Source organism: Oryctolagus cuniculus, chromosome 15 (genome assembly GCF_964237555.1).
Source record: "Oryctolagus cuniculus chromosome 15, mOryCun1.1, whole genome shotgun sequence".
In the NCBI taxonomy this organism is placed as follows: domain Eukaryota; kingdom Metazoa; phylum Chordata; class Mammalia; order Lagomorpha; family Leporidae; genus Oryctolagus; species Oryctolagus cuniculus.
In genome coordinates this window covers 76,664,494-76,678,659 of record NC_091446.1, presented here as the reverse complement: position 1 = coordinate 76,678,659, position 14,166 = coordinate 76,664,494, and the positions used below count along the sequence as shown (strand labels likewise).

At 50.1% G+C, this 14,166-nt stretch overlaps 1 protein-coding gene across 1 annotated transcript in view; it reads right to left on the bottom strand.

The window, feature by feature from the left end:
- The window catches only part of LOC100350278 (glutamate receptor ionotropic, delta-1), a 328,379-nt gene that overhangs the window by 17,122 nt on the left and 297,091 nt on the right, over nt 1–14,166 (bottom strand). Inside the window, exon 10 of the mRNA XM_070057980.1 lies at nt 3,999–4,165. Within this exon, the coding sequence (XP_069914081.1) occupies nt 3,999–4,165 (167 nt within the window). The remainder of the gene's footprint in view (nt 1–3,998; nt 4,166–14,166) is intronic.

Sequence of the window (14,166 nt, the reverse complement as noted above, 5' to 3'; positions counted from 1 at the left end):
CCATTGGGTGAGAGCTCAGGGGGTTTCAGAAGTCAGGACATGGTCAGAGAGGCTGTGGAGTGGATGGTGTGAGGGAGACGGTGATGTGGGCAGGACCCAGAGTGCAGGCTCTTCATGCGATGGTGATGGTGATTGCTCCTAGAGTCCTGGTGGTGATATACTTTTGTGCGGATATTTTGTAGATTCTGTCACTCAGGGGTCTGAACAGTGGTAGGCGGTAGCCCCCAGATTCCAAACACTCACACTTTCCCAGTCAAGGAATAGAGTTCTTAAAGCCTGACCCATGGAGCTGTATTCAGCTAACAATATCTGCACCGACCTCTGTAGCGACAGCAGCGGTTCTTCCTAGCTGGAGCCGCTGTTGGCTGGATGGCTGAACAGTCTCTACCCTGCGCCTGTCTTGCACCTGCTGGCTGTGGCAGCAGGCCTGCAACTGTGCGCAGTCTCCTTCATGGGCTTGCATCTGGTAGAGGCAAAGAGTGACAGCCCAAAGGCTTTCCTTTGACCTGTCATGGGCCTAGCATGGGCACAGTCTGGCTTGGTGCAAAGTGTGGGCTTTGGAGGCCTCAGCTGTGTGTCCCTGGACAGGAACTGGCCCCAGCTAAACATCAGTGTCCTCATCTTTGCAAGCAAGACCTCAGATCTCTCTGGATGAGCAGATCCTTTGCAAACTGCCCGCGTTTTCTCCTGAGCAGCAGAATCAAGCCATCAACAGATGTATGCTGCATCAATAAATACACCAAGGTCTTAACTGAATAATGAAAGCTAATCTAAACTAAAACAGCTGCGGGGGAGATACTGATAATAATGTCCAGGGCACTGATCAGCAGGAAGACACAGAATGTGGCTGTGCATGGGAGAACTTGGTCCTGCGTGATTTATGCATGCCTTCATGCGGGTCGGGGTCAGCGTGGAATGCCCCTCAACACCACAGATCTCTTGTGTGACACATGATGTGATAAACTGGGCAGCTACAGTGTTGGCTCAGAGTCTATCATGCATGTCTGGCCGTCCCCTGACCTTATTTCAGCCTCTGCTGGTAGGGTTGAGTAGCCTGGGCCTTTGGCACTTAGAAGAAACCCAGGGCCCAGATAAACAGGATGTTGGGGCCCTGAAGGCTAGGGGTTGAACCAGCTCACCATGAAGATGGCAGGACTAGGTGCTTATGAACACACACGCTGGCCTGGGCATCAGTTCCAACCTAGACTTGGAACCTCTCCACTACGATGTGAGATGATAACAAATGTGTCCACTTCCCAGGATTATAGTGACGCAATGAAACAAGGGAGCACATGAAGACCTGATGCTTAAGACCCAGCCAATGCTAGAGTCCCATTCAAGCTGGTCAGTGGCTGTCCAGTCTGATGGCCAGGCTGGGCAGTGACCGCCTTGGTATTTACACTGTTTGAATCCTCGTCACAGTGTAGTTCTTAGGGTGTCTGTCTTATTTCTTGAAAACACGAGGCACACACTTCTACATCATTGGCTGACAGCTGCATTCAGAAAGTGGTAGTGCTGCTCTTCAGAGCTTGGTCATTCTGACCTGGGAGGTCACGCATGCTCTTTCCACAGCAGCGGGTCAAGTTCTGGCCTGGGCCATGCTGAGGCCCTGGCCAGATCAGTGTGGAGGGGTCGGCCCCACTCCTCCATCCACGAGGGCAGCCCCTGTGTGGTATGAAGCAGGCTGCTTGAACTCTTTGCCCTTCCCTTCTTCTTACTCCCTACGACTGTACCTTATTACAGAAAGAATGTAAGGCAATTGACAGGAAACCACAAAACAAAGGAGAAGCAAAAACAAAAACATAAACCCTGAACAAGCAAAACAACACAGGAATGACAAAGCAAATCACGGGTACAAAATGACTTCTAGAACGAGGCTAAACTAAAATACACCACTGTAATCCATGCTTCTGCTTGGGAGTAAGTCAGAGTGATCCTTGCCACTTCCTAGGGCCCGCTGTTCTATTTTTCAGAGAGAAGTGTAGGTGCTTTCCTTTATTCAATACTCATGGAGCCTGCTACTCAGCAGGTGCTCAATATGTGGAGATTAAGTTGCTAAACATTCATCCAATGCCCACTTGGTGTGCTGTGGTCTGCAAACATGTTACAGCCTATCACTCCCTCTTACACACACACACACACATTGTGCGTGTTCATCTACACCTTGTTCTCATTGTCCCTGTGAGGTCACATTTGGCACTGAGACCTGAGTCAGCGAGTGGACAAAAGATGCAAAGGCCTTCCCCAGAGTGGGCCTGTCACTCTGAGCTCCCACGCTGCCTGGTCCTGCCACACTGCCCTCTGGAGCCACACGAAGGAGGTCTTGTTGCTTCTGCACCCAGCAAGCCTCACAGTACTGAAGGTGAGTGACTCCTGCTCATCTTATCCTCCAAGGAAAGGGCTTCCTGTCTTCTCCCAACCGAGTCTGAGCCTCCCACTGCCCTGGCTCCATTTGGCAATGTAGCTGAGACCCAAGCTGCTGGCCAGGGTTGGCTCTGTTGTCTGTTCAATGCGTCAGACTCAGGAGACCCCTGGGCTGTGCCAGCACACAGGACCCCAATCTCTCCTTGCTCAGGGCCCCATGCTTTGTGGGTACCAGGCTGGTGTGGCTGCTCTGCTGACCCCACGGCCCCCTATCACCTGCTCCAGGGAGATGCTCATGTACTGATAATCTGTGGAATCATAGAATCACCCTAAGCCTTCCATCCCAGGAAACCAACTGGAGTAAACCTCAAGAACACCCACGAGTTACACATCCTGGAAAGCAGCCACTGTCTTCCTGCCTTTAATCTGAGCAATTGATCAATCACCCCTCCTCCTTCTCTCTTGTCTTCTCTCTCTGCCTGGAATGCAGGCTTGGTTACATCCCGACAACCACACCTTTTCAAGTTTGGACTGACGACTTGGGTGCCCATCACCCAAAGGGCCCAGTCTAGACATTTGGGTGGTGGGCGTAGGAAGTGGTAGGGCTTGGAGCTGTAACAGCAACACAGCCCAGCACTGGGAGCTCAGGACCGGGATTCCATCGTGACTCTGCCAGCAGACACTGCGCCACCTGGGTGTCAGAGCGACCACGTCTGAGTTCCCCCGTCCCAGTGGATGCTCTTCACTGCTGAAAATCATGTGTCAATCAGGCAATTGAGGGGTCCCCTGAGCCTGTCACAGTGCTGGCTTTTCCCGTTGTATACCTCTTCCTCATTTCAAACTTCGGTAGACCAAGGTGAGCCTATCCTCTGGGCTTCCTTGCTGGGCTCTGCAGGTCCAGCCCCTTGACCCACCAGGAAGCCACCTTGCAGACAGACATCCTTGGGGACAGGGGCCCTGTGCTAGCTGCTGGGAAAAGGTCGTAGAATTCCCTAAGCCCTTTACTGCCACCCTCTCTGGTTAAGCTCAGGTCTTTTCCTCCCCTGAACAGATTGTACGCCCTTGGTCCAGGATGCACCTGACCCATGGTCAGTAGCCCCCTCAGACCATGCACATCTGGATTGGTAAACAGTCTGCATCTCTAATCCCACAGATTACTGCCACTTTGCAAATACATTTATCCTAAAAAAAAAAATGACCACCAGGTCTTCATCACATCCTATCCATTATTCATTGTCTGTCTGACTCCTACCCACCCTTCAGGCTTCAGCTGTCACCATTTCTGGGAAGTCTTGCTGGGTCTCCTGCCTTCCTCCACCACCTCCTTCAGCTCCCTGAGAATGTCCTTGCCATTGCACAGAGGCCTCGGGCTGGCATTCCCCACTCACATCACTGTGCCCACCGAGAGGACATGCCCTCCAGAGAAGCGTCTACAATAACAATGTCTTTTGTCCCAGCACTACAAGACCCAGGCAGAGTGGGAGACCCTGCGTGCAGAGCTGGGGCTAAGAAGATTTGACGAAGAAGCAAGTCTGGGTGGGCTCTTGTCTCCTGAGACAAAGCGATGCTCCATTCTCCTGTCCCCAACTTCTGAGGCCCGAGGCTGCTGCAGCCGCCTCGCTGACTGTGCCTACCTCTGAGAGAAGAGGTCCCTGTAGGGGCTGCCATGCTGCAGGGCAATCCCATAGCCCTTGCTGCTGATGCTGTTTCCGATGACAGTCACCGAGCACTCGTCGTCCGTCAGAGCTGCGTACTCCACCACAGCCACATCCCATAGGAAGGCATAGTTGCCCTTCTTGGCCTGAAAGACCAAAATCAGTATGAGTCAGTGGGCCTGGTCTGCTGTGTTAGCTCTGGGCAGTGAGGCACCTGAGGGTGGACTTTGAGGGACCCACCCATCCTGAAGCATCCCTCCCGGTCACCAGATGATGCAGCAAACTCTCCTTCCATTTTCTAGCCCATGAGTGGTGCCATTGGTTTGTGTCACTCATTTTGGTTGGGTATGAAAGGATGTGCAGGCTTCAGCTCCAGCAAGTCAGAGATGGGGGGTGGGAGCAAGAGATGTGAGCTGGAGGTGGGCTCAGCCCTGCAGAGAGCAGAGTCTCACCCCGGAGGAGTGAGATTTTCAGATCAGAGGTGTAGGGACTGCTGACTAGTGTGGGAGAAAGACGATCCTTCCCGGAAAACATGGTCTGCAGGAGAAGTGGAAGGTGCTACTGGGGTAAATCTTACTTGCTTCATATTTCTACTTGGAATCTGACTTCAAGTCCTGCTTAGGGTAAATGTGGGTGGCCCTGGGTTCAGTGCCCTTGAGTGGCCACCACTTGCCAAGGACAAGCGCATATCTAGAGCTTTCTATGCATGGGAAAGAACCCATTAAGGACATTGTCCTGATCATGACGGTGCTATACCAGTCTCTGCCACATGCCTTGCACTGCCCATTCTACAGAGTGTGCACATACATACACATGCAAACATGTGTGCATACATGCAGAAATACATGTGTGTGCACGACACAATATGCATGCACATCTGCTTCTGTGTACACACATGTGCATACATACACAACACACATATACATGTGCAATGTGTGTACACACATACAGATCTGCTCCTGTGCCTATGCTCGTATACATACACACACACACACACACATATACAAGGACATACATGTGTACAGGTGCACACACATACCCACACATCTCTGCAGTGTACACACACACACACATCCAGGAGCCAGTTTTTAGCATCCACATTCCCCTATGGCACCATGGTTGCAGATTATTTCAGCAAGAATTTGCCTGTGGCTTCAGCCAAAGTCCCCTCCATCACACCCCTCCACAGCAGACGTTCAGTTCTATCTTGAGCCATAATCCTAACTCTGCCTGGTGTCTGGACACTCAGAGGGAATGTGAGCTGCTTTACATTTTGGAAGAAGATGCAAAGCAGACATTGTCACTTGGCCGTCCTAAAATAGAGGATAATGTTCTCACTGCAGCAAAGTGCTGTGAGCATGCAGACGTCTCTCTGCTCTTTCCTTCCCTCCTACTATGGCTCACACTAGATGCTGGAAGACCCTGGGGTGGGCCTGGGGATGGGAGGTGATCACAGACAATAGCAGGCCAAGTGGGCAAGCCACGGGCTTCTTAGCCTAAGGAGGGCATTGTTCCTTGGCTCCTGCCTCTGTGCAGTTGAGTCAATACATCTATCAAGACTTTCCAAAGAACACCATGGCTGCTTAAATGAAAATCAAGACTTTCTTCTTTTCAGACCTGCTTGTCCGTGGTGCAGGATGGCTCATTTTCCCACCAGAAGCTCTCCATCAGCAGGATTTATGGGTGGAGCGTGACCTCCCACCAATGGAATGGGCTGCTCCAAGCCATTCACATAGTTTGCTCAACCTCCTTGTAAGAAATGACATGCACTTGTGCCACCCATTGACTCGTACCTCAGGGACCGATGCAGATAGGACACCAAACTTCATTCCTCAATCCATCCAATTTCATAAGTCCTGAAGGACTTTGACCCAGGTTGCAAAATTACACACATCTCTCTCCCTCCATATGGGAAGATAACAGCCTTTGAAATTTTTTCCTGCTGGCAAACAGGTTTCCTTATGAAAAGATATAAATTTTCAACCTCTTAGAACCAAGTTTCTTGGCAAAATGTTGACTTATGACCTAATATTTGGCTCCAGTCAGACTTGGGAGCACTTCACATCCATGCTCGCAATTCAACATGACAATCAGACATTGTTATTTGTACGATTTCAAAAGGGCATGTCATGTTGAAGGAAGAATTAAGAGCAGGTTCGTCTCTACCCCTCAAATGATGTTCCAAGAAGGAAACAGAAATGTGTTGCCTTGGATCAAGAGGAAAATGACTCTGAAGGCAGCCTGGTGGGGTCACACTAAAGAGAACTTGAACTTGGATTCCTTCAAGCCACAGGCACGTGTGACTCCAGCTTGGTCGCGGGACAGGCGAGCACAGCTGCATGAAAGAAGCTGCAGTGACAGCTGTGCTGTCCAGGAAACATCCAGAAGCAGTGTTCCCAATGCCTCAGCTTCAGTCCTTCTGCTCAGGAGGGTAGTAGAAAGTAGAAGTCTCATTTTTGGCTTCACGGGTGGCCACAGCCCCTTATTTGCTTTTTGGAAACAGGATTTAAATTTACCATCGTATATCCCATGTCTACTTGAGAATGTGCTGAGTACTTCACCTGCCTGACAACCCCAGAGCGGGAAGAGCTAGAGGAGGAGGTGTGCCACCTTTTGTAATGGGAACCAAATCAGAAACTGCAGCTGCTGCAGGACAGACCACCTCCCGGCTCTGTCTCTATGGAATACTCCCCATTCCCACCAGCCCTTCTTCACCTCCAGGGCGCCCCAGAGCTTCCTAGTCCCTCACGGGGTTGGATGCAGCCCCAACACCTCCCATGGGGCCCTTGAGTCCATCAGTTCCCAGGAGAACTTCCTACACCTTGCGGATGTCTCTTTAGACTTTCTGGTGTGTCGGCACTTGCAGGAGACAGAAGCTTCTAAGGTCTGACCATGCTGTCAGGAACACTTTGGATAAAGCTGGGAGAAGTCAAAGCAAAACACGCCCTCCCTCGGTGGCTCTGTCTCCTGTGCATAGATCCTCCTTCTGCAAAGGTGCAGAACACCTTCCCCATCGAGAACAATTCTAAGATGCACTTCTTCCTACAGGGATCAGAACCGGCCCCTAATGACTGTAAGTCCACCTCTTTATTCATGTTTCTCAAAGCCCTGGCTGCCTGATACGAGTGGAGTTATGCCAAGCCTCTGCCTCCAAACAGCTCCTCTCTTTCCTGGCCCTCCTGTCTGTAGCCCAATCCCCTCCATTCTTCAGTCTCAGCACTACCCCCTGCCTCCACTCCTAGGCCCAGCTCCTCTTTTCTCCAGTCTCTGGTTTCTTTGGGAAAGCGTGTCTCTCCCTCATCCTCCATTCTCCATTCAAGTCCTTAGCAGAGACCTCGCATGAGACACTCATCATTCCCTGTTTATATGAACTGCTCCTTTCTGTTGAGGGTTTTCTGAGGCTTGGAGAAGACACAATAGAAGCAGGAATGTAGCCTCCTCTCAACCACGTGCTGGTGGTGGATGCTTGTGGAGTGAGAAAGGTGAGCCCAGCTACCTCTCTGTGGGTGTCCTGAGACCTTGGACCCAGTGGAACAAGAAGTCTTCAGATTCACTGTTGTTGTGGCTTCCTGTCCATACCAATGCCTTCTTCCTATGTCTCCCAGTGCTGTCTTTTCTCTACTTCCCAGGTGGCTATGTGAAAGCAGGAAGCATGATGACCACAGAGCATGCAGGAGAGATGGTGGGTTGCTCACGAATAGATTGTTGGTATCGATTTCACGAAGCCCAAGAGATCGAAGGGGTGCCATTAAAACAAAACAAAAACAAACACTGGATTGCACCTCTTCAGTGGGTTAAATTACCTTTCTCTGGCTGGTCCATTTGTAATGCTAAATGTGCCCTGAATTTCCAATCACTGTCTTCCCATGCATCAATGTCTTGTTAGGTAGCTGTTGGAAAGTAGGGAGGAGACGAGGCTGTCAGCAGGGCCCAGCCTCCTCCAGGTTCTTGGCTCTGTGCACAGCCTACATGGACATACAGACCTACCTGCCCACCTCCTGGGGGGACCCCTAGAAAGCCCTTTCAGGACCAGCTCTGGCATCCTGGGACACCAGGAGCTTCCCCTCCCAGTGCTGTAGAAGGGATCTGCAGACCATTTAAGAAAGCAGAGATCTAAACGTTCATATAGCCTAGTCTGCTTTTTTTTTTTTTAATAATATCCAGTGTTGGTGAGGTTATGGAAAATGTGCGTGATCTTTCATGGCATTTGAATCTCAGAATGGTTCAACACCATGGAAAACAATGCAGCAACGCCCAACGTGAGCACTGAAAGCTGCCCAGACCACTCACCCTGGCAAACCAGAATTTGACCTAAAAAGTGCCCCCAATAGATCTGAAAGTTAGGGCGAATATTTTAAATCTAAAGTTGACTATAAAGTGAACATGGAACAGTTTAAAATATTCAGTATTAAGGAAATAAGTTATGGTTCACATATGTCGGGGTCTTATTCAATAGATAGTAATTAAAAAGACATCACAGGATCACTATTCACACACACACAGAGAGGTTTCCAAAAGTTCATGCAGAAGTAAATTATAAAAATCTACACATGGATTTCATTTTTTTTGCAGCAATAAACACATTTAATACCATTTTCTACAAACTTTTTGAAATACTCTCATGAATGCATGGGTATATGTGAGTGTACATACACTTGATGAAAATAGTCAAAAGCAACAGGATGGATATAGACATACTAGTGTTACTGACAGATGCAGTCTTACTGTTGCTCTGTGCATGAGAAGTGGGACAGGCCCAAAGACAGACAAGAGTGTCAGCTAATGGGATGGGACAGTGACGAGTCCTTTTTCTAAGATTCATTCTAATGGAAGGCAGAGTGACAGAGAGGGGGGAGGGAGACAGAGAGATCTTCCATCTACTGATTCATTTTCTAAATGGTCTCAGCCAGGCTGAAGGCAGGAGCCAGGAACTCCATCTTGAGTTTACACAAGTAGTTGGGCCTCATCCACTGCCTTCCTAGGTGCATCAGCAGGGAGCTGGATCAGGAGCACAGCATTTGGGACTTGACCTCATACTCTGATATAGGATGCCAGCATCACAAGTGGTGGCTTAACTCACTGTGCCACAACATCTTGGGGCAACATGATGAAAATGTTCTCTTTAATCCTGTTCCACAGTCTATGCCATCACACACTGCACTGGCATCAAATCTGATCTGTATCCCTGTGTGCCTCCAGCTCCACTGCAGTACTGCCCTGACCCATCCACAGGACAACAGGGCCTGGAACAGCTCCCTCCCATAATTCCCCAGGGCACTGATGGCCCTAGAGCACCCAAGCACCTGGCTAAAGTCTCCCTCAGACCCTTGGCCTGCTTCATTTCACTCTTCTATTTCTTACAAGGAAAAAAATCCCTTGGTTCAGGCACAAAAAGAATAGATGTGAGGGTGTTAGGGAAAGGAGGGAGAGTATCCCCAGTACTGGCTGGGGAAAGTCAAGGACATCTATCTGAGTGTCCATCCCCAGGATGCCAGGACAGCAGCAGGCAGAGAAAGCCCCTCCAGCTTCTCTCCCAGCAAGCCTCGTAGCAACAGAACCCAGATCCATTCCCAATGCACACTTTCGTTCCAGTCCACCTGTATGTGGACGTGTTGCAAAAATAAATAAATTAGTAATTGGGACCATGACAATGTGTGTTCCCAGCACTTGAAGCGTCCTTCCCAACACGTGTTGGGAATCATGGTCACTCTGTAATGCTCGGGAAGGTTGGGCACCAATGACAACGTCATGATTGAGCGGGAACCCGGGTGACTCTCCTACCCACGCCGTTGTGCCACACTGGCAAAAAAATGAGATTGCATTGCCTCTCATTGCTCCACTGCTTCCACCTTTCCCAGAACTCAACTTGGAGCACAAATTGTCAGAGACATCTGCCTTCGAGGCAAAAACCTCATTATGTTGCTCCACTCCGTCCCGACTGCTTTGGGAGAGGGCAAACAGCCACAGCGTCTCCTCAAATGAGGATGCTGGTGCTGCAAACACTGGTCACCAATGCTGGCAGAAAGGTGCACTGGAGCAAGCCAGCATCCGCAGTGCCAGGCGCAGGTTAGGTGTGGGGCACCTGGGGGTGCCAGTGCCTTCAAACATGATGCTGCCTCCAGCCATGGAAGAATTCTTAACGGCCAAACACACATCCTTTTGATGCAGGGAGAAACTAAGGGTCAGAAAATGATTTGTCTCAAGTAAGACCAGACAGGGGAGCAGCAGAGCCAGGACAATTGGAGTTCCAGTTCCAGGAGAGCCTGTGCTTGCTCCTTTGCTTTTCCCAGATTCATGAATGGAGATGGGGAGAGTGTCCCTGGTCCCTTTGTCCTTGCATCATTTCCCAGGAGCAGCTGCCGCTGAGCACAGACCACAGAGGTGGTACTGGGAACCACTGAAATTTGGAAGAAAACAGGACACAGGCTCTGCACCATCACCAGGTGTTGGAGCCTCTCTGGACACGTGATGCCTCCTTGTGTGCCCTCCCCGCTGCCCCTTCCCCCTGCTCTCTACAACAATGCAGAGCTCCGCCCTTTGGAGTCTCCAAGGCTTAATTTCTATGGTCATGTTGGTACAATGACAAAACATCTCCACACAGTCTGAACCCTGGCTATAGTGATACCTGAATTATGCACTGTGCCAAATCGCAAGATGCTACAGTAAAAGCCCAGACCATCTGCGGAGAAAAGGACAACTCTGCAGTGTGCTGGTGGGTGTGTGGGCTGGCATGATATTTCTGGCATGGCAATTTGGTGGGGAGAATTGAATGCTTTTAAAATGTGCACATACAGCAATTCCACCTCTCAGGAGCCAGCCTAAGAATTATTCAGTTTCTGAAAAGATGTTTATACAAAGGCTTTTCAGACTAGCAATGCTTAAACTATCGAGAACTTGGAAACAACTTAAATGGCCAACAGAGTCAGGTAAATGGTAGCATTAGGTGATGGAATATTATATTGTCAGTAATGTGGCATTTAGCATTGATTGCTAAAGAAGATGTTCATGGAAACATCAGAGGCATCACTGGGCATGAGCCAGCCTGGGCTCTGGAGTCTTACTGCCTGAATTTGAACCCCCTCTCCACTGCCTATGGCTGTGTACATGCAGGCAGGTTGTTTAACATCTCTGGGGCTCAGTTCCCTGGGTATAAAATAGGCCATCTCTCACAGCATTCCAGTGAGGATTAAATTCCCCAATAACCAGGACAGGTACAGAGCCTTGCCTAGCATACAGTTAGTTCAGTAAATCGTAACCCATGTTACACTGTTTGGAACACAGAGCCGTTCACAATCAAGCAGTCACATTGTGCTGTCCCCTTTAAGTTACTGAGTGAAATCTTGTAGTTTATGAGGAATCAGAATCAAATGTGCAGTGCTAACAGCGGCCATCCCTGGGTGATGCTCTCATGGGTCACGTCTGTGTCGTTTCAGACATGTGTGGTGCATGTCTCCTGCAGATCAGCAAGCCTGTCTTGTGATTGCAGAGGCTGAAGGGGGAATTTGAGAGATTCAGCCTCATTCCTTGAGCACAGTGCAGAGGGCTGCAGAGAGCAAACCACAGCTCTCTGGTTAAACTGCAGTCTGAGGGGGCCCCTCAGGGTCCTCCCAAGAGGACAATGGTGGTGTGAAATTGCAAAATGCCAAGCACCAGGCGTGGCACTGGGGGGAGGCTCCACACAAACTCTGTCTCCCCTTTCCTTCAGTCCCCAGCAGGGTTAGGAGATCAGTCAGCAGCTGTGATGGAAACATCTTCCCCTCCCCAATTCCCCTCCTGCCAGCCATTCTCCACCTTCACTGAATCAGCAACACACTCTGGGTGAGTGTGCAAAGCATACACAGGAGTGTGTGTGCCCGTGTGCAAGTGTGTGGGTTTATGTGCATCTGAGACTTGTGTCTGTGCATGTAAGTGTGGGAGAGTGCATGTGTATTGTTCTGTGAGTGTGTGTGCATGAATGAATGTGTGTTGGTGTGTGTTTATATGTGTGACTATGTACCTGTGTGAGATTTGTGTGAGCACATATACACACATGTTGGAGGAGGGAAATATGTGAGTGTGTATGGGCATGTGAGGCTGTATGCATGCTGAGACATGTGAGAGTATGTACAGGTATGTTGTGGGGAGAGAACATGTAGGAATGCATGTGAGGATTGTATGTGAGTGTGTGTGGGTGTATTAGTGTGTGTGCACGTGAACCATGTGTGTATGTGCAGGTGTGCAGTCATGTATGAGAGAGAATTGTATATATGCACATAGGTGTGTGTGTGTGTGTGTGTGTGTGTGTATGCAATTGTGAACCCCACTGCATCCAGGAAGGCAGCAGGGAAGTGCACTCAGGAACCAAGCACTTGGAGAAGCACCAAGGGCTCAGCTGGTCTTGCGGAACAATGGAACAAGGTCACCCAAAATGACGTGGAAAGGTGAGGCAGACGAGCAGAGGGATGCTCAGAGGTTGTGTACAGAGCCAACCCAGGAGCCACAGGAAACCCACTTCCCAGAGAGCAAAAGACAATGACCCTTTACCTGGGTCTGGCCTTGGACCACTGAAAGGAGGCAAAACAGAAGAGGTGCGGTGGGCAAGAGCCAGCTGGCAGCCGGACTCTCCCACAATTACTGAGAAAACTGCTATCCTGAAGTGTCCATGGGTACAAAGTCAATTTGGCTCCTGGCTTCCGACCAGAGTGAACAGGATGGAACTGGACGATGAGATGTCAGGCAGGGCCATGTGAGAAAGGGACATCTTCTCTGTGTGTGTGGCTGGGAGTGGGGGCATGAGACCACTGGTGGGTGGGTCCTCGTGGTCCTGGTGTGGCCACTACTGCCTGGGCAGGGGGACTGAGGGGATGGAGACAGCTCCAGCCTGCAACAGTAGAGAGAGTCTCCTGGTGCCAGGCACTGGGATTCCTGCCAGCGACAGCCTGACCCATCTTGGTATTCCTGCTTCCTACGGGAGCCTGGTAAATAATGAGGCAACAGCGAGGGCTGGGGGAGTGGAGGTAGCTTTGCATCTCAGGAAAGGCTACTGGGGGCTCTTCTTTTAAATACCTGCTCAGAATCGTCCACTCCAGGTCATAGAAAGCACAGCATGGTATGCTGGTGACAGCAGGGTGACCAGGGCTCCTGCAAGCCTCCTTGTCCCATCACCTGGGGCCTGTGAGCTGAGTGGCCTCATCTGGAGGACTGGGGTAGCTGTGCCCATGTCACACACTTGTCACAGGAAGAGGCAGGGTGGCAAAGGCCTCGTGTATGACAGGAGCTCAGACACCCTCATGTTCATGGTAATCATTACCAACATCAGCTTACAGCTGAGATTTCTGGATCCCAACTAAATTGCAATTACCTTGAGATAAATAACACTTGGAATACTCTTGCTGTCGGCCTGGTAAATTAGAGAGACTCAGCCTGGGTCACACTCTTGGCCCAGTTACCAACTCACTGTCCACTTAGACAAATGGAACAGGAGCCCAGCTGGGCCTTCAGGCCTTCTCCAGCACTGCCATCCTCAAAGTCAATTCTACAGAATAGTGATTCTCAGAACGTGTTCCCAGGCCGGGCCCATCAGTCTCACTGGGAACTTAACAAGAAATGCAACTCTTCAGGTCTCCTAGCAGACCTACCGCAGAGAGAGTCAGGGAGTGGACCAGATGCTAAAGACGAGATCCAACGACACGAACTTCCAGGTCAATTAACTTAGATCTTCTCTTGGGAGACAACTGAGAAGGGGACACAGTAGTAGGAAGGCTCTAGGTTCTTAGGTGGGGCACTGAATGGAGGCAGATAAATCACCATACAGAGACCAGGGCTACAGAAGACAAACTTGAAAGGGAAGTCAGGCTTAGCATTTTCTGTCTGAGAAGTGCTCTACTTGGTGCTTTCATTCATTCTCTTCTAGGAACGTTCAGAACAACTCCATGGTACAAACTCCATCCATTTCCCACCCAAGGAAGTTGGGGCTTAGAAAGAACCATGCCCAAAGCCATGAACCAGATCTTGGTAGAGCTGAAATCTCTCTCCAAATGTCCTTGAATGCAAATGGCCTTCCTCTCAGTCAATCAAATGTCCAACATCAGTCTCCCTAGAGAGCCACATGGAGCCCCCTCAGCAACTGTAGTGACTCCTGCTGATTCTTCTGCCACTGGATTCTGGC